Below are 27128 nucleotides of genomic sequence, written 5' to 3' on the forward strand. Positions count from 1 at the left end.
AAGCTCTTTGGGGTTCTCAATAATGTTTAAGAGTGAAGAGGCTTCTAGACCAACACATTGGTCCACCGCTGGCCTGGGGTTTATCAGCTCACTGGAACTGCCTCGACAGGGGACACCACAAACTGGGTAGCGTAAACAACAGAACTCATCGTCTAGGAGTCCTGGAGGTGGACGTCTAAGATCAAGGTGATGGGGGTGGGGCGTTACGATTCCTTCTGAGACTATGGGGAAGAATCTGTTCTATGCCTCTGACCTGGCTGCTGGTGATTTGCTGGCCATCTCTGGGGTTCCTAAGCTACAGAAGCCTCTGGGATCTGACTTCATCTTCACATGTGTGTGTGTCTGTGTCCAAATCTCCCCTTTTAATAAGGACATGTTGGCTGGGGGCAGGGGCCCAGACTACTCCAGTGAGAGCATGACTTCATCTTAACTCATTACCTCTACAAAGACCCTATTTCCAAGTAAGGTCACATTCTGAGGTGCGGGGTTAGGACTTCAACATATGAATGGGGGGGGGGGTGGAGGACACAATTCGGTCTGTGACAAGGGGGAAGCAGTGAAATCAGGGCTGAGTGTGGGAGACCTGAAAGGTTCCAAGGCAGGACAGAGGAGACGGACCAGGAATGGAGATCGAGGAGAACAGTCAGAAGAAAGAGAATTCGAGAGAAGTGTCTCAAGAATCGTGGAGGGCTCACACAACAGGAGAGCTGAGAAGCATCTGGAGGTGCCTGGTGACACTGATGGACCTCCTTCAGGGGCATGAAGGAGGCAGAATTCAGAGACTGGGGAACTGGGAAGTCACTGGCCGGTGAAGAAAGACAATACCAACAACTCTTCCAAAATTACCAGGCTGTGAAAAGGAAGGAGGGAGCAGGGAAGGAACTGAGGAGAAAATTAGCCTCGTGGGAAGATTTCCTCTATTTTTTTCAAGGAAGAGACAGTTAATAATCCAAGACAATTCTGTGAGCTCTAGGGGCCCAGCACGTGTAGAAACTGGCAACTTCTACTTTTCCTGATCTTTTAGGTGCTTGTGGCACAATCACCTTGAATCCCATAAAGGTATCTTTTACATCTCTCTGCAAGTGTCCCGACTGAGCTCGGTATCTTACACGCAGCATCTCATAGCATCGCTGACTCACGCAAGGTCGGAACAATTCAAGTGCGAGCACCCACAGTCCAGGTGGTCTAGGACCAAAGTAAACTTCCCAGATTCTCTCCTGTGATCTCAACAGTGGAGGAAGGAGAGAAAAGGGGAGAGGAGAGCCCTTCACAGTGATGAGCCTCAAGAGGGTTTCCGGCGACGGGCAGAAAAGAGCCAAAGACTGAGTCCTGACCACTCACTGGCCTGAAAGCATCCTTCCTTATTTATTCATTTAAAGATTTTATTTTCTAAGTTTATTTATTTACTTTGAGAGAGAGGGCCAGCAGGGGAGGCGCGGAGAGAGAGAGAGAGAGAGAGAGAGAGAGAGAGAGAGAGAGAAAGAGAGAATCCCAAGAAGCCTCCGCACTCAAAGTGCAGATCCCCACACGGGGCTGAAACTCACAAACCGTGAGATCATGACTTCAGCCCTGATCAAGAATAGGACACTTAACCAACTGAGGAACCCAGGCACCTCTCAACCCAATGCTTTAAAGGAAAATGACACTTAGAGTTGGCACGAGGTCTTGAGGGAAACAACCCCCTTAGAACAGAATCGATCCCCTAAGGCCACCTGTAAGAGTACTGTTTTGGACATTTAGGGGTTTCGTACCACTACTCCTGTTCTTTAGACAAGTCTGGGGCACAATGCCAGTTTGGGCCACTTTACACTTGTCTGGGCAGGTCTCAGGCGAGGCACTTTTGTGCCCGAGGACATTCTATAAGGTGGCTCTTGACCAGCTAAAGAGGCGAGCACTCCCCGTACATCTCTTCAAAGTGGACATTCCTTTAAACAAAGGGCCCCCTTTGTTCCTGTATCCCTCTACCGGGGATTAGGAAGATACTGTGCACGACCACATGTTCAGCGGTACAGGATCAACTTTCAGGAGATCATCATAATTTAAAAAATGAAAAGGGGTAAGTGGAGAGCAAGCTAAAATGCTTGCAAGGAATTTAATCCAAAAATAAAGTTGTAGCTGCAGAAGTAACAACCTGATTCTCCACAAACAGTGTCTGATTTTTCTGAACTGAATTCTGGCCAGATGACCTTCCTTCACATAATTGATTTTAACATCCACTTACCTAGCAGTTCCCACCACTGGCCAGGCACTGACCCCACCATCCACAAACCTTCACAATATGCATTAATAGAGACAAAGTACTAGAGACAGAGAATGGCTTGAGGTTGCTAAAAAGAGAGGGAATGACATTCAACTCACACACACACACACACACAAATGCAATTTGTTGACAGTAATGTCCAAGATTCACGTCATCAGCACACTGAAGTCAGTGTTCTCTGTGCTGAAACCAGAATCATCTCCTGCCGCGTACATTCCCTTTCCCCCCTGGCCGTGGACTCCCTCCAGTGAGTGTCAGAGTGCACAATGGCGCACATCCAACATCAGGTGGGTCCTCATGGATGTTCTACACCTTTCTGTCCCCCAGATCATGCCCTAAAAAAGAAAGAGCCCTCCAACGTCTCTCACTGACTGGCACACTCTCTTCTCCCCTCCATCTCATCTCACCTCCTTCCCCTCAGCACAAGGCTGAGTCTCACTCCTTAGGAGAAGACCCTCCATCATGGAACCCTCCCGCATCCTTTTTCTCCGCCTCCACGCTTCTTGACCTGGTCTCTCTGCCTCTCCTCTCCAGAGCGAGCAAACCCACTTTACACCCCTTTCATTCCTGTCTTCACTTGCCAAGTCACAGACTGACTGGAAGTGAGATATAGGAAAATAAAATTTCATCATGAAGAGAATGCCTCAACGTTTGTCATGGATGCGTTTTACCCATCAGATCTCCAAATTTGTCACTCGGGAGCCTCCCCAGTTATTTTTCTGTAATAATACTTTCCCCCAAATCCACTGGTGAGGCTCTTTTCAGCACAATTCCCACCTCTAGTTTCTTCTCCATTTAATATACTGTGTTGAGCAGAGTCACAGAATTGTACCCCTGGATAAAAACTTTGAGATCCTCTAGTCCAATGCCCTTGCTTTAGGGATGAACAAACGACCCCAGGGAGTGAAGGGATGTGCCTAAGTCCCGCAGCAAATTAGTGGCAGAGCCTGACGCAGAATATGTGCCCCTGATTCTCATGCTCTCTTCATAGCTTTCCTGTTTGTTTCTCAAAGGACATAACATCCCTTTGTATCAGGTACTATATGTAGCAGAACCAGTTTATCCCCTCTGGAGAGTCCTGGGGAACCCAGACAAAGATTTTCTCACAGAGGATTGAAGGCAACATTTCCCTGGATTTTTCCCCAAGTGACTCCCTCCCAGAGAACCCCCACCACATCTCTTGGGAAGCATCATCACCAAGGTTACATGACTTCCCCCAAGGTCACACAGAGGGTGACAACGTGAAAAGGGAACCCAGGACTCCTGACTCAGGGCTGGTTGTCCAAGCCACAGGCAGCCTGGACAAGAGACAGATGGTGAAGGAAGGTTACAGAAGAGACCAGAAGACACGGCCGGAGAGAAGAAGCTGGATGCCGGGAAGGAAGGCCAACAATCTCTGACTCGGCTCTCTGGTCCTTTTTACTTTTCACATGGACAAACTGGAAAAGAAAAACTGGCTGAGTGTTCACCACAAACGTGTAGTTTATTTCCTCAAAACCTTAGCTTAAAATTACTCTTTGAGAACACGCATCTCTGTTTATTAAACACAAAATGAATCTGACCACACGCAGTGTTGTGCCAACAGAAATATTTTGTACAAATGGTAAGGCTGGGAATGAAGGAGCCAGAAATAGCCACCCATAGGGCTGCAGAGCTGAACAGGACCTGCCCTCCTACTGTTTATTAACTTCACCTTAAAATGCCCTTACCTGTTTGATGCTAGTAACTCACTAACTTTTCTAACAGGTAGAGCTATCCCACAGGGGAACTGGCTGCCTTAACAATTAGTAAGAAGCCTGCTACTTGAGGCATTTTAGCAGAAGTCCAAGTCACAACCTTGAGAGCCAGGAGAAGTCAAATGCAGCCATACCAAACTCTCTAACTTCTCCTTTCATTGCAGGAGAGGATCCTTACTAGGTTAAGGATTGGGCCAGACGGCTTCTAGATCCCTTTCCAACATTGAGAGTCTATGGGGTTTTTAAAATTTTTTTTTTAATGTTTACTTATTTTTGACAGAGAGAGAGGCAGAGCATGAGCAAGGGAGGGGCAGAGAGAAAGACGGGGACACAGAATCCAAAGCAGACTCCAGGCTCTGAGCTGTCAGCACAGAGCCCGATATGGGGCTCAAACTCACAGACTGAGATCATGACCTGAGCTGAAGTCGGACACTTAATGGACTGAGCCACCCAGGTGCCCCAATACAACTTGAAATTTGATTAAGATTTTTCTTTAATGCAACCAAGGATTTCCTGACATTGAAAATTTTCCCACACAACCAGATAGGTACTGTTAAATGTAGTCTATCTGCTCTGTTGTGACTGTATTGCTTTCCTGTGAAATATCCTTTTTTAAAATATATTAATTTGAGGGGCACCTGACTGGCTCAGTCGGTAGAGCATGCAACTCTTGATCTTAAGGTTGTGAGTTCAAGCCCCCACACAGGTGGTAGAGATTACTTAAAAATAAAATCTTTAAAATAAATGAATAATTAAATAAAATGTATTAATTTGATTTTATTGCCTGATTATAAGAGTAATATGTGTTCACTGCAGAAAATTTGAAAGACACATAAAAGTGTAAAGAAGAAAATAAAAATTGTCTCAAAGTGTTAATTCTAGATATGGCTACTGCTTACATCTTGATAGGATGCTTCCCAAGCTTTTTCTTTGCCTATGCACGTGTAATAAATAGCTGGAATCCCACTGGATATATAGTTTCACATCCTGCTCTTTCTGCTTTGTATTATATAGCAAGTGTTTTTCCAAATCATTAAATATCAAAGGAAAAAAATATATCATTCTAAAACATCATTTTAAAAGCTGTCTTTGGGTACCTGGGTGGCTCAGTCGGTCAAGCATCTGACTTTGGCTCAGGTCATGATCTCATGGTTCATGGGTTCAAGCTCTGCGTCAGGCTCTGGGCTGACAGCTCAGAGCCTGGAGCCTGCTTCGGATCCTGTGTCTCCCTCTCTCTTCCCCTCACTTGCTCACACTCTGCCTCTCAAAAATAAATAAATGTTAAAAAAAATTTTTTTAACAGATAGAAGCTATCTTTTATTCCGCTATAAGGTGCTTCTAGGCTTTCATTTTCACAAATAATATAATGTTGAGGTAGAGAATCTTGGATATACGTTTTTATGCTCATCTCTATTTCCCTGGGGGGAAAAAATTTCCAATGAGCCTCACATAGAAAGAAAGGTGACTAAAATAAATTAACCCTTACAAAGTCTACAACTTAGCTACAAATAGGCCAATATCGGAGACTAGACATACGGTAACACAATGTTGTTGGCCCCAAGTACCTGAGTAAGGCAACCCAACCAAAACAAAAACAAAAAACAAAAAAACAACAAACAACAACAAACAAACAAAAAAACCCCATGACTCATCCTACTTATTTTTACAATATGTGTAATTGCAATTATGCACACAATAAAAATAACCAGGTACATAAGGAAACACAGCAACATGGATGAAAACCAGCAGAAATAATAGACAAAAAAAACAGATCAATGGGGGTGAACAAATATTAAAGTTATAAAACAGATTTTTTAAAATTATGGTCACTCTGTTCACAAATATGAAAAATGAGACTGTATAACAAAAAGTTCTTTCATAGTGGACAAAATGGAAATTCTAAAACTAACATAACTGAAATTAAGAACCCAATGGGTAGTTAAAAAAAAAAAATTAGACACAGATGATAAGAGTTCTAATAAAAGATAGGTGGCTCAGTTGGTTGAGCATCCAACCAGGTCACAATCTCACAGTTCATGGGTTCGCGCCCCACGTTGGGCTCTGTGCTGACAGCTCAGAGCCTGGAGCCTTCTTTGGATTCTGTGTCTCCCTCTCTCTCTGCCCCTACCTGCTCCCACTCTGTCTCTGTCAAACATCAATACTTTAAAAGTTTAAAAAAATATATAGGGCTGAAGAAAATATTCAGAATAAAGCCCATGAAAACAAAAGGATAGAGAATAAAGGAAATAGTAAGAGAATTAGAGCCTGCAGTGGAGAGAAAAGAATGGGACAGTAGTATTTGATGGCCGACAACATCTCAGTACTGATGAAAGACCTCAAACTCCATATTCACTTGTCTACAAACCTCAAGCAAGACAATTAAAAAGAAATCCATACTTGAACACACTGTAATAAAATTTCTGAAAACCAAAGACAACACAAGAATTTTACAAACAACCAAAGATAAAAGAGACAAATTACTTATGAGAGAGGGCAGTTAGATGGACAGTTCTCAACATAAACAGTGGGAGTCAAAAGAAATAGAATCATATTTTTAAAGCACTGAAAGAAAATATCTGTCAACCTAGAGTTCTACATTCAGTGAAAATAACTTTCAAGAATAAAGGAAGATGAGAACATATCGTGACGAACAAAAACTGACAGCATTAGTCACTCCACTGCGGGAATACTTAAGAAGCATCATAAATGGAAGACCAGACATGCAGAAATGAATCAAGGAACAATAAATTGGTAAATATGTGGATAAATTTAAGTAAACATTCACTGAATAAAAAAGTAATAATGAGGGGCGCCTGGGTGGCTCAGGGGTTAAGCTTCAGCTTAGGTCATGATCTCACAGTTTGTGAGTTCAGGCCCCACATCAGGCTCTGTGCTGATGGCTCAGAGCCTAGAGTCTCCTTCGGATTCTGTGTCTCCTTCTCTCCCTGTCTCTCCCCAACTTGTGCTCTGTCTCTGTCTCTCAAAACTAAATAAAAAAAATTAAAAAAAAAAAGTATTAATGAGTTACCAAGTTAAAAAGATATGTATATAGTTAAAATACATGACTGTAATGATAGAAAAATCAGGAATGGACAGGTAGAATTAAAGTTCCAAGCTCTTCCCATTATTTGGGAAGATGGTAAAAGTACCAATTAATATTAGACTTTGATAAAGACAAGAAAACGTGTAGTAATCTCTAAAAAAGGGGGAATAAAAGACTCAACCCAAAAGTGGTGAGCAAAAAGAGAAAAGAGATATAAAACAGATGGGAAAACCAAAGAGCACTTGTAAGACAGAACTTCAAATCTAAACTGATCAGTAAACACATGCCAAGGTAAACAGATTAAGCAGCCAAATTAAAGACGAAGATTGTAAGACTGGGTTTTTTTTTTTTTTTAAGTCCTACACCATGTTTTTATAAGGTATACTTCTAAAACATAATAAGAATTTAGAAAAACTCAAAGACATGATGGGAAAAGATTCAGCATGCAAAACTAAGCAAAAGAAAGGTGGTATAGTAACATCAGACAAAGTAAACTTGATGGCACAAAGTATTACTAGGGATAGAGAGGGGTATTTCAAAATGACTTTTTAAGGAAGGTTCAGTTCACTGGGCTGTCAATTCTATATTTGCATGAGGCCTAATTACAGCCTCCAATATTTAGTACAAAAACAGACAAAACTACAAAGCAAAGAGACAAACCCACAATCATCTGTCTCAGTACTCAACTGAATAAGCAGACCAGACTTTTAAAAACAGGAAAAATACAGGAGATGTGAACCACACAATTAGCACTCCTGATGTGATGGACTTACACGGAACACTGAACCCCACAACTACATGACACATTCTTTTCAATCACTGCCAAATATTTACCCAAAAAAATGGCCATACGATGGTTGTTAATGAATAGCAAAACATAGAAATCATCAAAATATGTTCACAGATTGCAGGGCAATCCAAGAAAATGGGGGCAGGGAGGGGATGAGATCCAGGACCCACATGGAAGATGGCTTTAGCCAAGAGGAAATCCCATCCTTCTGTTAACCCCACTTCTGTCTGGTACAAACAGAAGCATTAGTGCAAATGAATGAATTATCCTGGGAACTGTTCAGAAATGGTTCCAAATGGAGGGCTCTAGACCTTGTTCACCTTGTTACTTTGATCAACTCTATGGCATGATTTCCAGATTGGAGTTCATTTTTCTTAAAAGTGTACTCCTCAATCTCTCCAAATTATAGAGCCATAATGGAACAGCAGTGAGTGTGGTTAACTAGATCCTGCTCAGGTGAAACTACATGTTTCAGTCCTGTGAGCAGCTGGAGATTGGCAATTATTTTGTGAAAACACATTCTGACAAAGCCCTCTGCAGGAAGAGCTATGGACCTATCTCTGGTCACAAGTTAGAATATAGCAGGCATAGTTGTATTTGGGGCCAAGATTCTCTTCGGGACAGTTAATTGGAAATGAAAGCCCCAAGTTCATTTAAATTTTTTTAACGTTCATTTATTTTTTTGAGAGAGAGAGAGAGAGAGAGAGAGACAGTGTGCGAGCAGGGGAGGGACAGAGAGACAGGGAGACACAGAATCTCAAGCAGGCTCCAAGCTGTCAGCACAGAGCCTGACTAGGGGCTCGAACCCACAAACCGTGAGATCATGATCTGAGCCGAAGTCGGACGCCCAACACCCAACCAACTGAGCCACCCAGGCTCAGTTCAAAGCCCCAAATTCAAAGGCAGTAGTCTCTTCCCAGAGATGGAAGGGATGGGAAAGGGGCCTATCAGAATCACAAGGGAAGCTTCCTTAACATAAAATATCCTACCCATAGGAGGCCATTCCAGGCCACAGAATGCTGGGTTTCAGTCTTTTAGCACAGGGAACACTGTGCCCCCTTCTTCTCTTTTTTTACATGCAATGTTATCAGGGAAAGCAGATAAAATCAGAGGCACTGAGGGCCATGGAATCCCCACCCCTCTGGCCAATTCCATCCCAATCACCACCATGGAGCCTGGCCACAAATATTTTAGCCTGGGCTTTTTTAAAAGTATGTGTAACCAAACACCTATCTTAACTATTTAAAAAAAAAAATCTTGAGGAAGTTCCTGCAGAACGTCTAGCTTTAAGCAACCAACTTCCCCATACGCTCTCCAAAGCAAACCTGATATAAAATGTATGGGAGAAGTTGCTAGGTGAGGCAACCAGCTGCATGGAGTTATTACAGACCTGTTTTTTTTTAAAACAAACAAACAAACAGCTAATAGTGGTGACATTTCTGAAAATAGTTGCTATGCAGCCCTTCCTTTGGGAATTAATGAGTTAGCAGACACCAGTCAAGCCCTTCCTATTTTAGGATAATAAAATCCTTTCATCTGCTAAGAGAATGTTTCTCTTTCCATTGGCTCGAAACATCTAAAACAGTCCCCAGTCAAACAACAGTGGGTTAAAAAGGAGAGAGGGGACAGATTACTGTTCTTGCCCTCTCCATCTACTAGATCCAGAATTATTTTCATTGGCACAATTTGATACGATGCCGTCAGCTTAGATCAGGGGTGTCACTCAAACCACTGTCACTACCACCCTAGGCTGGGCTGTTTCAAACCTTTCCATGTCCCAGGCTGTCATCATTTTGGAGGGACACGCCCCGCTCACATCAAACATATGAACATGCACCCAACCTCCTACACTCAATTGTTTCTGTTTCCATATTTAAAATGAACTATATAAAATTTGCTTTTGAGAAACAAATCTTTTCTTCTCGAATGCACAGGCTGCTGTTGTTGTTCATATTTTGGCTGAGAACCTCTTTTCGTGAAGGTCTCCAACATTTTTGAGATCCTTGAAAATCTCGTTGACCCCACACACTGCTGTCATCTCTAGGGCCCACTGGATAAATCAGCCCTCGTCTATGAAGCTTAGTGTGGGGTTTACCGTGAGGAAAATGTCGAGAAGAGTGTCCGTCCCATTAAGGAATGTCACCTCCGTGAGAACCCAAGGAGAAAATGTCTCTCTAGTCTGGTATCAGGAACTGTTGTATTCACGCTGTTTTGGTTTTTTTTTTCATCTTGTGAGCCCATGAATCATGCACGTGACCATGTTACCCTCTTCCCACTGACCGCCACAAAGCTTAGAAAACATGCATGCCATTTTGTGCTCTAAACTCATTTATGTATTTCCTACCCTAACTTTTTCTTCGCCTCATTTCTTCCCACTCATTCCAAATTTATTTTATCTAGTTTAATTAATCCTATGTAAGCTTCCTTAAGCCCTTTTTAGACCAAGGCAGGATATAAATAAGCCAATACGTAAATAACATTATTTTTTCCCCTAAAACTGCCTTTGTCCCATATTTTCTAAGTGCAAGGACCCTTCCGTCAACTGAGTACTTACTACCGTCGGCCAGCAGCACTGTGTGAAGCACTTCGCATGGATTACTTCATTAAGTCATCAAAGCAAGTCATGAGATAGACCCTCTTCCTTTTCAGATAAAGAACCTGAGGCTTGGGTGTATAAAGTAACTTGCCAGGGCCACTTGGTCAAGAAGAGCCAGGCTAGAATTCCACCCGAGGCTGGCCTCATGGCCACCCAGGAACCCCACCTGGAAACCGTGTCTTCACTCAAGATGCCACTCCCCGGGTTCCCTTCTGTTGAATTAGCCAGCTGGATGCCTCTTGACTCTGTTCCCCTCTTCTCTATCCTTAGTCCAACTTTTAAATTCAGGGCTCTTTCCATCTCTGGCTGGGTTTTTTGTTTTTTTTTTTTTAAGTAAGCTCTACACTCAACACGGGGCTGAAACTCAAGATGCCGAGATCACGAGCTCCATGCTTTACCAACTAAGCCAGCCAGACACCCCATCTGGCTGAGATTTTTGCAACAGCTTCTGAGAGGATCTGCTGAATCCAGGCCTGCCCTCGGTGGATTGTCCTCCATGTTTCTGAAATATAATGGTATCCACATGTACAAGTTCCTTACAAGGTGCCCCAGTTGTAAGACAGAGTCCAGTTTGCTTCGTCTGGCATTCAAGACCATTTACACTGTGTACTTAGTCAAACCAAACACATTGTGACCCCACCCCGTGCTTCCAAGATGGTAATTACTCCCCGGACAAGGGGCATACATTCGTTCATGTCTCGGAGGTCCTGCACACACTGTTCCCTTCTCCTGTACCTAGTGGACTACACAGCTTTCAAGTTTCAGGTCAGCACGCCATCTTTATTGTGAAATGTTCACTGAATCCCCTAATCCCCAACTCTCCTCCACGATTTTCCCATTCTTTGTAGAGACTTCCTCACCATACTTATTTCATTGTGTTGTCATCATTTGTTTGTCCATCTCCCTTACTGGACCCTGAACTTCTTGAAGACAGGAACTGTGTTGCCTTACCCACTTCAGATCCCTCTGCCACACCAAAGGCCCAGCACACAGTGGCTACTACTCAATAACTGAATGTTCAACCAAGTGGTAAGTCTAAATTAGATTTGTGTACCTGCAGATTAGCCTTCTTAAAGCACTTCCGCCCCCAGCTCTCAAGCCCAAGAATACAGGGCCACCACTAAAGTTTGTACCTTAGGGCAAATTAGAAAACAATGCCTGCTCTGAGCTGATGTATTCCAATACACAGTCCAATACAAAGACACCTTTCCTCTGAGCTTACACATGGCTTACATGTCCTTCCGCATAGCTTTGAATGAGCTAGACTTTCTCTCTCACTCTCTTGACTGAACCAATTTTTGTACAAGAAAACAGTGCATATATCTATACATGGTAGGCCTGCATGCACACAGACAATTCTCTTGCCCTTGTGCGTCCTATTCCTTTTATTTGAAAGGCCATCCACTCCCATCTGTGTATACAGACTTTAATACCCAGCCCAAATGTCACCTCCCCTGTGAATGCTTCCCCCATACCTCTCAGGCAGATTTAACCACTCTCTCTTGTGTATTTCCACAACTGCCGAGGATACTATATTGGAGTCTTACCATACAGCATCACAAGTCTTTCTTTACTACTTGGTCTCACTGCTGGCCCATGAGTAGGATCAAGAGTAGATCATGTCAGGCATCATTGAATCCCAAGTATTGAATCCCAAATGCCTAGAATGATGCCTTTCATATAAATGGTGGGTATTCAATCAATGTTATTATTTGGTTCAAAATCTTTACAAAGCCTTTTCTTGCCTCCTGATTCTTTCAAACTCCCCAGCCTGGCACTCCAATCTGCTAGTCTCATGGCTATCCATTCACATACCCACCTCACCTTCCTCTGGTTTCCTCCCCTATCTGCACTCTAACCACAGTGGACTCTCGAGCACCCCTTCTCTCTGGACCTTTACTCCTCTGTTCCTCCTGCCTACAGTGCCCTCCTCTTCTCTTTGCCTGTCAAAATTCCATTCATCCTTTAAGGCCCAATGCCAATGCCATGTTTTTCATGAAGCATCCTATCAGTAAATGTGGCTTCTTGTTGCTAAGAACCAAAAGTACTTTGTCCTTCTGGAGTCATTCCTGAAACATTACTGTGTTTCAAAGAGGTGTGTTTGTAATAAAAGCACTTTGAGGGCAGGTGTCCCAGACTTTAGCATAGTGTGGTGCACACAGTAGGTTTCAGTTAAAACTGGACTAAAGAGAAGAAGGAATCCAGTGCTCCACCTCAAATGGAAGAGGCAGCCAGCTCAATTTCAAGGAACCAGGAGAGCACAAAACTTCTCTCCTGTCCTCTTTTTTATCAGTAGGGATAAAATGTGAACTCAAGGAAGAATTGCATAAATCGCCCCTCCCTTCCTCCCCCCACCTCACCCCCACCCCTCCCCAGCCAACACAGTTCAGCTTCCCTTCTAGAGAGGTAAGAGCAAGGAGTGACAGCTGGTTTCTTTTGCTCCACCCCCTCTCTTTTCCCCCAAACACAGAGCAGAAATTCACCTCTGACAACACTGCTTTCAAGCTCCTGCGGACACGGTGCATACAGGACCCATGGCACGCAGCACTCCTCTGTGGAGATAGTGCAGACAGACGCCTTCCTCTCAGCATGAAGCACCTCACCCCTGCACCCCGGGCCACTCTGGCCCTCAGCCTGGTCTTTGCCTCCTTCCACTTGGTTTGCTTGGCAGGTAGAACTGTGAACTTTATTCTTGGCCACCCTGGGAAGGGGGAGGGAGAGGAGGGAAGAAGGGAGGGAAGAAAGGAGGGAGGGTGGAAGGGAGGGAAGGAGGGAGGAGGATTCCTTGGCTAGGGTTGGTCCTGCACAAAGGAAAGAGCAAACAGTTCATCTAAAGGATTAGGCAGAAGGTGGTGGGTTGGGGTGGGGGTGTCTTACGTTTACCTAAGACCATGATCAAATAATCAACTCCTTAGCTAGGACAGGAGCAACCATGTCAATTGGCCTTTGCCACAAAGAGGAGAAAGCAATGTACTGACAGTTTCTCCCAGCAAGGGACCAAACTGTCCTAAAATTTTTTTGGTTGCTGTTTCTCAATGGCTTCTTCTCAGTGCCCCTGGCTATTGTGGTTTGCAATCCCCTCTTTGTACTCCTGATCCTCACCTAAGGTCCTCCCTCCTTCCCTTGATCCTGCACTTCCTCTGCAACTTTCACAAAACCTTAAGGTATGAAAGCTGCCAAAGGCTGCCTACCATTCTCCTACCTTCTCCGGGCGTGGGAGATGTTGAGTTATTGTCTTGTCTTCTCACAGAGGCTGGAGGGGTTGAGTGGCAGCCCCTGTCTTGCTTTCTCAGGCTGGGCTCTGCAACTCACGCAGAGAGACCTCCCTTACACTCTTAAGCTCCTGGCTTTGCCCTCCAGCTTTGATCTTGCTCCACAGCTCCTTGAGATTTTCCCCTCCCAAAGCCAACATCCCCCTCAGGGCAGTATCTGTCTCTCTCAGTCTCACCACCTCTTCTTTGAAGGTTCGGAGTGTGAGCTCTAGCCACTCAACCTCAACTTAATTCTGGCTTCCACAACTTACCAGCTGTGTGAACTTTAGCAAATTACATAACCTCTCTGCGCCCCAGTTCTCTCTCTTATACCATGGGGATAATTGCAGTGCTTATATATAGTGTTGTCATAAAGATGAAATGAGAGTACTGCAGGTAAAGAACTTTCAATAAATTAGCACATGGTAAATATTCAATGACTGTTAGCATATTTGTTTTATTTTCCAATACCCCTCCCCAAGTAAGACTGTTTTACTCCTTTTATTTACCTTCACAGAGACTTGCTTATGATAGGCTCTCAAAAAACTTGACAAATGTAACTACACTGAATTGTTGGGTCCTCCCAGCACCCTGTACTTTGGAAGTGACCCCACCTAGGACGAGTCCCTGACCAGCTGTGCTTATAAGGGAGGAGGATGAGATTTAAATTGTTAGAAATTAATAACTAAGCTATTCAGTTTGAACCATATAAAATTACTGATATTGAGCAATTTTTTGACTTATTGAAATGGCAATTTCAAATGGTTTAACCTAATACCAGCATCTGATTAAGTAGGTTTTTTCCACTCACTTGCTCTAGATGTAGACCACTTCCATTCTAGGGCAGAGGGGAGATGAAAGTCAAGGCCAAGGAAGTCATCTGGGTTAAAAGGGAAATTAAATGTTGAATCAATCTCTCCAAAACAAATAAAGACTGAGTTCTAAGTCATTTAGTTGTAAATAATTTACAGTAACAATCAGATTGCATCAAAGTAATTACTAGACTTTAGGCAGGACATTGGAGTGGCCTGGGTGGGTGGGTGGCATAAAATTAGTGGGCAGCAATTTCATGGCTTTGGCTAAACAAGAAGTTTCCTCCTGACTTGTCCTGCTACGTGACAACAAGCTTCTTTGAAGGACACGCTGACCTGGAGTCAGTGGGGCCTTGAAAGTTTCCAAGCCACACGTTTTTTTGTGTTTTTGCTTTTTGTTTTTGGCATCCTCAAGGAAGCAGAACATCAATATAATGTCCAGAAAAAAATCTTTAAAATTGATCTCTTGGTTTTGATCTACCTAGATTAACACTATCTAATAAACATTTTTTTGATGATGCAAGTTGCTGGGTGGGGGCCAGCAGTACAGGCAGTGAAAGAATTCACCCAAGGCAGAACAAATGAGAAGTTTTGCAAGGGAGCAGCAGGCAGGACAGTAAAGGAGATACTGTCTGCCACACGGTGGTGGTGAGGGGCTGTAGTTATAGGGCGGAACGGAGGAGTGTGGGGAATGTATGGAATTTTTCCTCTTTCTTGGTAATCTTAGGAACTGTGCCTGGTTATAATTGGTCAGTTGGGGCCTATGGCTATTTCAAGGTGGGTCACCTGATCAGCCTGTTGGCATTCAGCTCCGTGGTCACTGTGGGCCCTTTTGTCGTCCTCAAGTTTCCAGGGCTCAAGCCCATTGCCTAAAAGTGGCCTCTACAGAAATGCTCCAAATCCAGGCTGTGCTTCCAATATGGTAGTATGTTGGAATGTGGTGATCCATTGTGGTAACTGAGCACTTTAAATGTGGCCAATATGACCAGGAAGCTGAATTTTTTATAGCCACAAGTCACTGCCATATTGGACAAAATGGACTTAGATCATCCATCTGCTCATTGTCAGTTTGAGAGGGAACATGGACAATGGCTTCTCTGGCTTGGGATCTTTATGTTCATGTCCATAGCCCCACCTCACCCCCAAAATGATAGAACTTTGAGAATTCCTGCTAGAGCACTTTTTATCTTTGTGCTCCTTACTTATTAAACGAGAGCCAATTCTAAAGGCTGCATATTCTAGCAACCTGTGGACTTGTTTGTACAGGGTTTCATTTTTGTGATAACCATCTGCCTGAGTAATACCAACATAATCATCAGAAGTACAGAATCAAAGTCAGGTTTCAACATTTATTTGCTCAAGTTTTTAAAGGGAATTGAAGAATTATGGAAAGACATTCTAGATTTTTAAGTGATTGTTTTAATATATACTAGAAAAACCACTTATGGATGTAGCTCTTTGTATAGAAAGCAGCTAAAACAGTGTTTGGAAAGCTGTATACAACAGGCCCTTGGCCACTGAAGAGATGAGATTTGGAGGATATGAGGTGTGAAGGAATGAGTCAATGAGATATGCAGATAAAGCATCTCTGAATGATAACGGTGAAAGGAAAAGGGGAGTGTATTCATTTGCTGTCATAACAACATACCACAGACTGGGTGGCTTCCACAAGTGAAATCTAGTCTCTGACAGTTCTGAAGACTTCAGGTGTCACCACCAGGTTTGTTTGCTCCTGAGTCCCCTCTCCTTGGTTTGCAGATGACCATCTTCCATGACCTCACTAGGTCTTTTCTCTGTGCAGGTGCCTCCTTGATGTGTCTTCCTCTTCCCACAAGGACACCAGTCATATTGGATGAGGACCCACCCATATGACTCTGTTTAACCTTGACTGCCTCTTTAAAGGCGCTTTTTTCAAATACAGTCACTCCTGTGGGTTAGGACTTCAATGAACTTCATGGGAGAGGAGACAGTTCAGTCCATAACAGAGAGTTGGCTTTGTTGCATGAAGTGGTAACATACCTAGAAAGTGGAATATCTATAATAATCTCATAGTATCACTACTGATTCAAAAACAGATTTCAAACTCTATACCTGGGAATGACTTTTCCTACCACCTGAGACCATCTTCTATCTTTTCTTCCAGAAGCAAGGAACAGCATCAACGCAACCTTGACCACCCACCACCCAGACCCCGGAACCCTGGAGCAGTGTCCCAGTAAGCTTCTCCTGGCAACTGCCCTAACTGCAGAGGTGGCCCTGGACCTGGGAGGGAATCTTAAGCCTCCTTGCTTTCTGTTGTTGTGTCCACTGGCTGAGTGCCTGTCTGGCCTTTCTGTGCAACGGTGTGGTTTGTTCGTGGCCTCCAGAACTGCATGCATAGCACATATAAAAAGCTATCTCAGCCTTGGCCTCAATCTAAGCTCATGATATTTAGTATAGGTGGCTTTAATGCCCCATCCACAGGACAGCAGCCAAAGAGGCCTTAGAAACTTAGAAGAGGAAAAAGCCAGGAAAATCCACCTCTATCCTCTGCAGGAGCTTGGTTTTGTACCTTTTGCTTATTTCTGTCCATCCCCCACTTGAATATTCCCAATGGCAAGAAGGCCCGTACTTCATAAAGCACCAACCGCTGTCACACACGTCCAATTACTAGAAAGTTTTGCTTTATGCTATATCTGGCTCCCTTTATGCTGCCCTCACTGAATGACCCAATGTGTTTACTTACGGGCACTTATGAAGGAGGGTAACGGGCAATAACACAGAGAGGTGAAGCATGTGGCTTTGGACTCCTACAGACTTGGGTTGGAGCTCTTGTTCTGCCATCTTGGGTGAGTCACAGCCCCAGCTTGTTCATGTAGAATGGGAACACTAACTGTATCCATCACTCTGGCAGGAATAAATAAGGGAACGTGTGTGAAGCACGTAGCAATAGCACATGCACACGCTTTGGAAATGTTAGCTACCGTATTCTTCCTCCTTGCCTGTTCTTGCGGACGTTGGAGAAGAGCTGGGTGGGCTGGTGTGATGCACCCCGTTGTTCTTGCCCTCCCTTCCCCCACCAGATGTGGACTTCTGCCCGCAGGCAGCCCGGTGCTGCCACACTGGAGTGGATGAATACGGCTGGATCGCGGCCGCGGTTGGCTGGAGCCTGTGGTTCCTCACCCTCATCCTGCTCTGTGTGGATAAACTGATGAAGCTCACTCCGGAGGAGCCCAAGGATTTGCAAGCATGAGGCTTAGAGCCGCAGCCCCAAGAATGGCCGTGGCCACCATTGGGTGGGTAACAGCGGGAGGGGAGTGTGGTTGCCGATGTGGTTTCTGCCATGTAACGGTCATCTGTCACCTTTGTGCTTCAGTTGCTCTTGAAAGGGGAGGAAGATGGAAAGGGGGATCCAAGGAAGGAAGGCCAGTGCCGCTTCACACCTAAATTCACAAGGCGGTCGTGCCTTCTGAGCGCTGACAGTCTCCTTTCTCAGTCTACAGGGAGTGCTTCTCTTGTAACCGCTGCTTCCTTCTGGAAGCACAAGAAACATGCGACCTAGACTCTTGTCCATGCATTCGGAGCTAAACTCAGAGCCTTCTCACCAAAAAGGTCATTGTCTTCCATCCCTCGCTTCAGTCACGGGCGCCGCTGTCGCAGTTCAAAACGGAAGCGTCGTCATTGACCCACTCTCTGTCCTCACCCCCATGTGCCTTGCTTCTCCAGCTCTTGTCCTTTCTTCAAGGTATCTGCCAGGGCCATCCCGCCCCACTCTCCCCGCCGGCACCCCGGTTCTGGCCTTCCTACATCGCCCCTACGTTGTCGCAGACCCATCCCGTGTAGTTCTCACCGCCGGCAGGAACCTGCCTCCCCACTGGCCACTCCCCGGGAGCAGCTGTGAGCATGACCTTCGGTAACGCCTAACACAGAACTTCAGTCTGGCCCTCGGCTCCTCGAGGGAGTCCGACCACCTTCCCAGGCCTGTCTCCCCGCACATCCAGGGCCAGGGCGCCGCGGGGCACCGATGGCCCAGTCTTCAGCCCCCCATCTTCCACTTCTCTGCTGCCAGGCCCTCGCCTCCAGGCCTGCCTTCCAACTCCGCCTCCAGATTGGAGGATTGACACTCCCTTCCCCGACGGCCGTGGGGGAGCTGGAGCTGGTGCTTTTTGGGGCGCATCTGCTCCGCCCTGAAGTGCAGCCCTCATGAAGACACAGTCCGTGCTACTTCCTCTCACTCCTGGGGACAGAACGCTCTTCGTAACATTTGTCCGATGAATGAATGGATGAACGAATGAGTCCTTGCCCTAGATGAACTTACGCTTATCGCTCCGCATACAGCACTTCCATTTCTCTATAAATGGTTGAAAACAGCCAGTCTCTAAAAAAGCCACTTGGTTTGGTTTCTGTTCATCCTGCACGAGGATGCTGCTGGTCATCGTGAACACTTCCAGTGGGGTCAGGAGGAGAGGAGTGTGGGTTCACCAGAAGGAAGAAAGGACAAAACGACTCTCTCTTTGGGAGCCTATTTCTGCCCTTTGGGAGGGAGTATGTATTTAGAAATAACAATACAGAAAAGGGAGAGGCTTCTGAAGCAGGAAGAAGCATCTCCTGGAGGCGGCAGGTGATTCAAAGCTGCTTGGCTGTTCTTTTAGAAAATCTCGATGCCGGGGCGAGGGGAGGAGGGGTTGTCGCCTGGGTGGCCCAGTTAGTTGAGCTGACAGCTCAGAGCCTGGAGCCTGCTTCAGATTCCGTCTCCCTCTCTATCTGGCCCTCCCCCACTCATGCTCTGTCTCTCTCAAAATAAACATTAAATTTTTTTTTTTTTAAATCTCAATACGGGCCACCTGCGTGGCTCAATGGGTTAAGTGTCCGACTCTTGATTTCAGCTCAGGTCATGATCTCACAGTGTGTGAGTTCGAGCCCTGCATCAGGCTCTCTGCTGTCAGCACAGAGCCTGTTTCGGATCCTCTGTCACCCTCTCTCTGCCCCTCCCCCGCTTGTGCTGGCTCTCAAAACTAAGCATTTAAAAAAAGAAAAATCTCAGTACATCTCCCTGACAACGGGCACTGAAACAATTGCCTGGCCTCAGTCTGCTGTTTTCTCAAGAGCCAGGTAGTTTCAGAATCTCAGTTGTTTAATCGATAAAATGGGTGGATTTACTGTTCCTACATGTTAAATAAACAACGTGCACAGAAGTGTCGGCACGATGCGACGGTATGAACATACACGAGCATGATCCACTTTTTTAGACAGCGGAGGAAAGGGTTTCCACAATCTGTGATGGTTGAATTCCTTAGAGATGGAAAAACTCGGGAAGTCCCACCATTTGATTTAACATCTGCAAGCATTTTTTTTTTAACGTTTATTTATTTTTGAAACAGAGAGAGACAGAGCATGAACGGGGGAGGGTCAGAGAGAGGGAGACACAGAATCCAAAACAGGCTCCAGGCTCTGAGCTGTCAGCACAGAGCCCGACACGGGGCTCGAACTCACAGACCATGAGATCATGACCTGAACTGAAGTCGGACGCTTAACCGGCTGAGCCACCCAGGCGCCCCTTAATTTTTTAACATTTATTTATTTTTGAGAGACAGAGACAGATAGAGCATGAGTTGGGGAGGGGCAGAGAGAGAGGGAGATACAGAATCCGAAGTAGGCTCCAGCCCGACACGGGGCTGGAACTCAAAAACCAGGAGATCATACGACCCAGGAGGAAATCAAGAGTTGGATGGATGCTCAACCAACTGAGCCACCCACGTACTCTCAGAGTGTCAGTTTTCTAAGTGGAAAATGTAGGGAATGGACGTCAGTGTTTACTAACTCAGGGGAAAAGCCTGGAGGGCCGCACGGAAGGAGGTGGGCATAAGGCCCGTCCCTGCAACCAGGGCTCTTACCCCGTCTATACCAGACCCCTACGGTAAGATTTCATTTGCTGCTTTAAAAGGCAGAAAGCCAGAACACCGGTCGGTGCCTGACATCCCCTCCAATCTGGACAACTCGTAAGTTTTTAGACTACGTTCAAGCGAATTCAAGTGAATGTGGCCACCACTGCCGAATTCAGAGTTAGGCGTGTTGTGAATCAATCGCCCTTCTCTCATCTGTACAAGAGGAAGGACAGACCAAACGCAAATAATCCCTCTTCCCTTTGAGATGAGAAAGACAGTTATATAATTTGACGGTTATGCTTTCCACATGCTTTATCTCAGATCTTCCCTCCCAGCATGGAATCTCTTTATTCTATCAAAGCAAAGATTTGTCAATAAATTAAAAAGGAAAACCTGGAGGGGAAAACCAAGTATCCCCTTCCAGGGATCTAAGAACTCCCTGGTATAAAGCAGCAGGACTTGCCTAGCAGTTTTCATTTAAGGTTTTTGCTTTTAGTAAATAATGTCGCCCTCAGCACTGTCACAGGCTGTGTGATACAGAGCCCACACTGCTCAAGGCATTTTCTGTACCAAAGTGTAAGGCGTAGAGATAGAATATTAAACATTAAGGTGTGGTATAATTATCTGACTTTTAAAAATCATCATCTGAAAATCGATTCCGTTTTATATGTATGATACCTAAGGACAAATAAATATATAATTTTTTATTAAAAATAAAATGTGATACTATGCATGCAAAACTCATCAACAAGCCTGAGGCTGGCCTGGGCCTCTTTTCCATAAAAATGCATGTAAATTTACCTTTAAACTTAGAGAAACAATAATCTAGAAATGTTTGTTTTTAAATTTTTTTTTAAAGTTTATTTATTTTGAGAGAGAGAGAGAGAGCATGAGCAGGGCAGGGGCAGAGAGGGAGAGAGAGGGGAGAGAGGGAATCCCAAGCAGGCTCTGCACTGTCAGCACAGGGCCTGAGGCAGGGCTAGAACTCACAAAGCTCAAGATCATGACCCAAGCTGAAATCAAGAGTCAGACGTTAAACTGACTGAGCCACCCAGGTGCCCCTAGAAATGTTTTTGATGGAAAGCAGCTTTCTCTGTGGGCACCCTGGCATCTGTTCTAAGGCCATTTATACATAATGTGCTGTGACTGACTACATAGGTAGGAGTGCCTTGTAGCCAACCTATACCTGGCGTCTCCTTCCAGCCTTATCTGGTCAAGCGCATCCTCCAGACTTCCTTCCAGAATAATCATTCTTTCTAATATGTAAGTAAATGATCAAGGCACTCCTCTGCCTGAAATGCCCCTGTGACTCCCACAGCTGACAGAGTAAAATCCATACTTTTAGGATGACCCCTAAGGCCTTCTGTAATTGGATCCCCGGGCGTTTCTCTAGTTTAATGTCTTACAAATCCTTCACGCACACCCAGTTCTGAGTGATTTCAGTTCTTAAACATGCCAGGCCTTTCTATCCTCACCAGTTTTTCTCTTGACATTCACAGGGCCCAAAAGACACCCTTCCCAAGAGCTAGATGTCTCACGAACCAAGAGAAGCTTACAGCTCAGGTCACCTCCTGCCTGCTCCCCCCCCGCCCCCAACTACCTAATTTTGTATTCTTAATTCTGTATTTTTTTAAGAGGGTCTTTTAATTATATACATGTTAGGCCCCATGAACCTCAGCCTTGCTCCTCCCCTTCTCCTTCCCTCTTCTGATAGGACCACCTTCTCCCCACATATTCAGAGACTTAAACACCAACAGATTCTAACAGCTCAAGGTCACATCCCTAGGATGACCCAACCTCACCAAATGCTTGCCTGAGAAAGCTCCAGACTGACAAAAGATTTAACTCTGTTCTAACCAAAGTCTGACAATAGGCACCTGATCACCCTTTCTTAGAGCATTTACTAAAACGGGCTCACAATTGTGAATTCTGCCTCTGTCCCTTTGAGATGTAGACGTCTATTTCTACACCTCCATATCTGTCTGTCTATCTATCCATCTATCTATCCGCCACAACCGGGACCTGAAAGCTATCCTTTATAACATAATCATCAGGAAGGACAGGGCCTCTGTCTCCCCAGCCTCTGGGAGGACAGAATCCTAACTTGGACGACTGACGGAGGGCAGTCACAGCTGGCCTAATCGGCATTTACACTGACCTGACTTTTGTAATTTCTCACTCCGCCAACTCTACTGAGCCCCGGCTCACCCCACTCCCTACCCCCTCATTCCCCCTAACACACCCAATCATCTCTGTATAATTGAAGTTGAGTTCCCGCTAGACCCTCTTCCCTAGAGTAATAGTATATTACAATTAAAATCTGTCCTTCGCCACTTCAGCGTCTGACTTTTTTTTTACCTTTGACAACGGAGCAGGTTAGACTATACTATCTACCTGCTTGTCTTTCTCACTGGTCCCTCTGAAGGCAGGGGTCCATCCACCAAGGCCTACGTGTGCGGCACACGCTTTAGTAAACATCTGATGATTTAGCCAATCACAGGAGACCCAAGAACATGGCCTGTGCTAACAACCGGAGTAAAGCCGTTACAGGGGAGGAGGCTCTTGGGAAAACTTGGGAAAGTCCTCAAGATTGGGAAACATTTAGGGGCGCCTGGGTGATGCAGTCAGTTAAGCGTCCGACTTCAGCCAGGTCACGATCTCGCAGTCCGTGAGTTCGAGCCCCGCGTCGGGCTCTGGGCTGATGGCTCAGAGCCTGGAGCCTGTTTCCGATTCTATCTCCCTCTCTCTCTGCCCCTCCCCCGTTCATGCCCTGTCTCTCTCTGTCCCAAAAATAAATAAACGTTGAAAAAAAAATTAAAAAAAAAAAAGATTGGGAAACATTTAAATTATTGTCTCCATAAGTTTATAATAAGACATGCTTAAGCCATTTGTGGCAGCGAGTAACTGGCAGGTCTGCCCAACAAGTTAATTCTGCGATGAGAGACAAATGGACCAGGGGCCAGATCATACATAAGAACGGAACTTTGGCTCACAATCTGCAGCAACGAGTCCGGGCAGCCAACCCATTACCTGTCCAGGAAGTCAACTTGGTCTAGGAAGTCCAACTACTACCTGCAGCACCCAGGCCAGGAAGCCAAACCCCTCCACAGCAACTGGCCCAAACAGCCAGGATTTGGTTAGTAACAGATAGCTTCGGTGATTTACTTTCCGCCCCCCGTTTCCAACGTAGGACCATCCAGGGAAAGCCAAATGTGCCCCTTTAACCAGGCACACGGGATACCCCACTCCTTAGCCCACCTACGGCTGATCCATGCCAACAGCCTACAATCAGGGCGCATGGAAGATGCAGGGCCTCCCCCCTCTTCACGATAAAGCTTTCCCCCTCCCCTGCCTGCCTCTGTCTGCCAAATAGAAGTGATGGTGGCCGGCCCCGTTGCTAGAGCAAGCTCGGAATTAATAGCTTTGGCTCCTCAAGTGGTCCTCATTTATTTCCATAGTGACTCTTTGTTGAAAACTTTGTCCCATTCTTCGTACCCTCAAGGAGACGTTTTCACCTGACAGATTCCTGTTACTGGGTCAAATGAAGGAAACTACTGGGAAGGGGGGAGTACTATGGGCTGAACTGTATCCCCTGCAGTTTCTTACGTTGAAGCCTCCACGACCGCAGAATGTGAACTTATTCAGAAATACGGTCGTTGCGGTATAATGGCTTAAGAGGAGGTCACACGAGAATAGGGTGGGCCCCTAATCCAGCGGTTTTTTTATGTAAAAGGGAGACTTGGACACAGATCTGCACACAGGGAGAACAACACGTGCTGAAGGCAGAGATCAGGGTGACGCGTCCACAAGCCAAGGAATCCCAAAGATCCCCAGCAAACTACCAGACACTAGGGGAGAGACCTAGAACATATTCTCCCCCTCGGAGAGAAAGAGCCAGCACTGTTGACATGTTGATCTCGGACTTTCAGGCTCTGAGCAGTAAGGCAACACATCTCTGTTGGTCTGGGCCACCCAGTTTGTGGTCCTTTGTTATAGCAACCCCAGCAAACTAATGCAGAGCAGGAGTTTTTGAAAAGAGTAGTTTCAACTGGAAACCAAGGGCAGCCTTGTGCTCAAAGGCTTGCAAAGTACAGACCACAGAACTGTAAGCAAGTAGGTAAATAGGCAAGATGCAGTACCCAGGGAACTTCAAGCCATGGGAGTGTGCAGTGATTCACCCTCTACCACAGGACGTCCAGATGGCCTTCCTGCCCCTCCCTGGGCCCCATCATGGCTCTCCTCCCCCACACCACATACTACTTGCCCAAGAACAGGTCAAGAGGGTGGAGACTCTCCTTGGGAGATGCTACTTGAGGTGACGGATGCCAGCCACAGGGTCACAAACATCCCGCGCACCCCACAAAGTCACCATTCCGTCCAGACTTACCTATGTGAGAGCTGGTGGCAGCAGTGGGTGGAGAATGTACCATTTCAGGCTTCTTGTACAAGCTCTGGGGCAGCAGGAAGTCTCCTTCTGGTAAATTCCTCTAATCAGCCTTCACTGTACACACGGCTGTGAACATACTTGCAGAGCTCACGTGCATGCCCACGCCTTGTCCCAGCCCTTCTCTGGGTGCTCAGAGCTTGCTTCCCTCACCTACCTGTCCCTTGACACTGGTGAGCCAGAGTCCCTTGCCTGACTCTACATGGCAGCATGGAAGGAACATGGAGCACTTGAGAAGCCAACACAGGGCACCCTGGAGTCCAGGGTACACATGAGCAGGAGGGCAATTGAAGGCAGCAAGGCTGCTGCCCATTGGCATCTGGAAAGCCCTTCTAGGGTAGCTCATGTTGTTCATTGCACTTACACAGTTTTTCTTGAGGAATGGGCACCTTTTTTAATTTGCAGAGAGGTGTCCTAGGGGCCACCAAAACCTAAGAGGGGGGAAAAAATGACAGGTAAGGTGTAACACTTGGCTTCAATTACAGGCTTGTCTGATACAAATTTCATATTGTTATAAGCAATATATTAAGCATAGAGAATATTTAATTATACTCTGAAGATACTCAGATCAAATATTCTTTTGAAAACTGATTTATAAGCTACTGAGCTGTGACACGGGAGAACCTTAAATGCATATTAGTAAGTGAAAGAAGCCAATCTGAGAGGGCTCCTTGCCATTTGATTCCAACCATATGACATTCTGGAAAAGGCAAAACTACATCGACAGGGAACAGATCAGTAGTTAGTGGGAGAGAAAAGGATGAATGGGAAGAGTGTATTTTTTGAAAAACCAACTTAGAGAAGACCAACTAATGGATGGACACCTTCTGCATCACATGCACTAGCATCAAACTTCAATGCCCAATTAGCTCACTAAACCCATTCTTGGGACGGCTGAATAGATTAAAATTATAAATATGCATTTATCCTTAAGAGAACAGAACTCATTTTTTTTTTTTTTACTTATTTTGGGAAAGTGTATGCCATATTCCCAGTGTGAGACCCAGCCTTCCTCCACGTGAAGTTTTATTCACTCATACCTTGTACTTTCCTCCACTTTTCTGGGTGTCTGTGCAGGATATTGTTGCCATTCTGTCGTCATTGGCCTCTGGAAGGTCCCATGCATTTTTACCCTTTATTCGCTTTCATCCCCAATCCTCTCTCAGTTTCCTGCTCCCATTCCATAAGGCAACCACATGAATCCCTATCTATGCTCTTATAAAAAGTGAACGATTATAAGTTCGGGTATTTTGAACCTACCTTACCTAGATCTCATCCTGCCTCTTTGCTCATTCAGTAGTAATGTTTTTAAGATCTATCTACACTATGTCCATATGTCCCAAGCCTCTAGCTGCCACACAGAATTCTACTGTGTAAGCCACCACGGTTCACTTCTCCCTTCCCTCAGATATGCACTCCTGATGGGCTCAAGCCCCCCTTCCACACTGCACCACCATGAAAATCCCCACATGCTCTCTTTATGGGCCTATGAATGTATTTCCTTGGGAAATATTGCCAGATGCAGTAATGCTGGGTCACAGAAGAAACACATTCTTAATTTAAGTAGTATGGGATACATGCTTTTTAAATCCACACGTAGGTATTTCATTCAATTGCCTGAGAAATTGAAATCGACTTTTTACTATTTCTATCTGCCTGTTCACGATAGACATCAATCATGTCCACGCCTTCTCCCAAAATAACATGCACAGCATTCCCACTGTTAGATATTGAATTCGATTTACTGAATTCAATTTTGTTTTGAATCTGAAGACAGAATTGTTATTGATTTGTATCTGATTTAGCATTTTGCTTTCAATGTGAGATTTTTAAAAGTTGGCTGTAAATAAAATTCTAGGCAAGTATGCATTCTGGCTGGTTAAAAATAAAATTTACAGCCCTGTTATCAGATTCTGGGCTCCAGCACGGTCTTCTTGCCCTCAGATGTACCAGGATCATGCCAAGTTTGGGAGAATGTGAAGAAACTGTTTTGTTCAGGAGAGCAATCGGCAGTTGGCTTTTTTGGTACTGAGTGAGACCACCATGTGTTTTTCTCAGAAATGAATGAAGATGTACACAAAGTGGGTCACTTCTCCAAGTCTGCGGAACAATGAGCAGATTATGAGGTTAAACACCACCCCGGTTTTTGTGTTAAGATGCTGAGAAAACTTCAGACACCATGACCTATGAGGCTTATGTGGAGGATATTTTGGTCCACTGTTTTGTTTTGTCTTAAAGATTTTATTATTTTTTTTAACGTCTATTTATTTTTGAGAGAGAGAGAGAGAATGAACAACTGGGGGAGGGGCAGAGATAGAGAGGGGAACAGAGG

The 27128-nt window shown here is 45.1% G+C and overlaps 2 protein-coding genes across 4 annotated transcripts in view; one reads left to right on the forward strand and one right to left on the reverse strand.

The window, feature by feature from the left end:
- The window catches only part of ATP6V0A4 (ATPase H+ transporting V0 subunit a4), a 94785-nt gene extending 81769 nt beyond the window's left edge, over window positions 1-13016 (reverse strand). The window contains exon 1 of the mRNA XM_043589677.1: window positions 12909-13016. The gene's annotated coding sequence lies outside the window, so the exon portion shown is untranslated. The remainder of the gene's footprint in view (window positions 1-12908) is intronic.
- On the forward strand, window positions 12986-18857 carry TMEM213 (transmembrane protein 213). 3 transcript variants are annotated; one of them, XM_043589680.1, is made up of 4 exons: window positions 12986-13096; window positions 16632-16703; window positions 17551-17763; window positions 17844-18857. In XM_043589680.1, exons 1-3 carry the CDS (start codon window positions 13015-13017, stop codon window positions 17718-17720), a joined length of 324 nt encoding a protein of 107 aa, XP_043445615.1. In that variant the 5' UTR covers window positions 12986-13014; the 3' UTR covers window positions 17721-17763; window positions 17844-18857. The 3 variants fall into 3 exon arrangements, with proteins under 3 accessions (XP_043445615.1, XP_043445614.1, XP_043445616.1); XM_043589679.1 differs by having other exon boundaries at window positions 17551-18857; XM_043589681.1 differs by having other exon boundaries at window positions 12989-13096; window positions 16635-16703; window positions 17551-18857.
- Window positions 18858-27128: the final 8271 nt, after the last annotated feature.

Source organism: Prionailurus bengalensis, chromosome A2 (assembly GCF_016509475.1).
Source record: "Prionailurus bengalensis isolate Pbe53 chromosome A2, Fcat_Pben_1.1_paternal_pri, whole genome shotgun sequence".
NCBI lineage: Eukaryota > Metazoa > Chordata > Mammalia > Carnivora > Felidae > Prionailurus > Prionailurus bengalensis.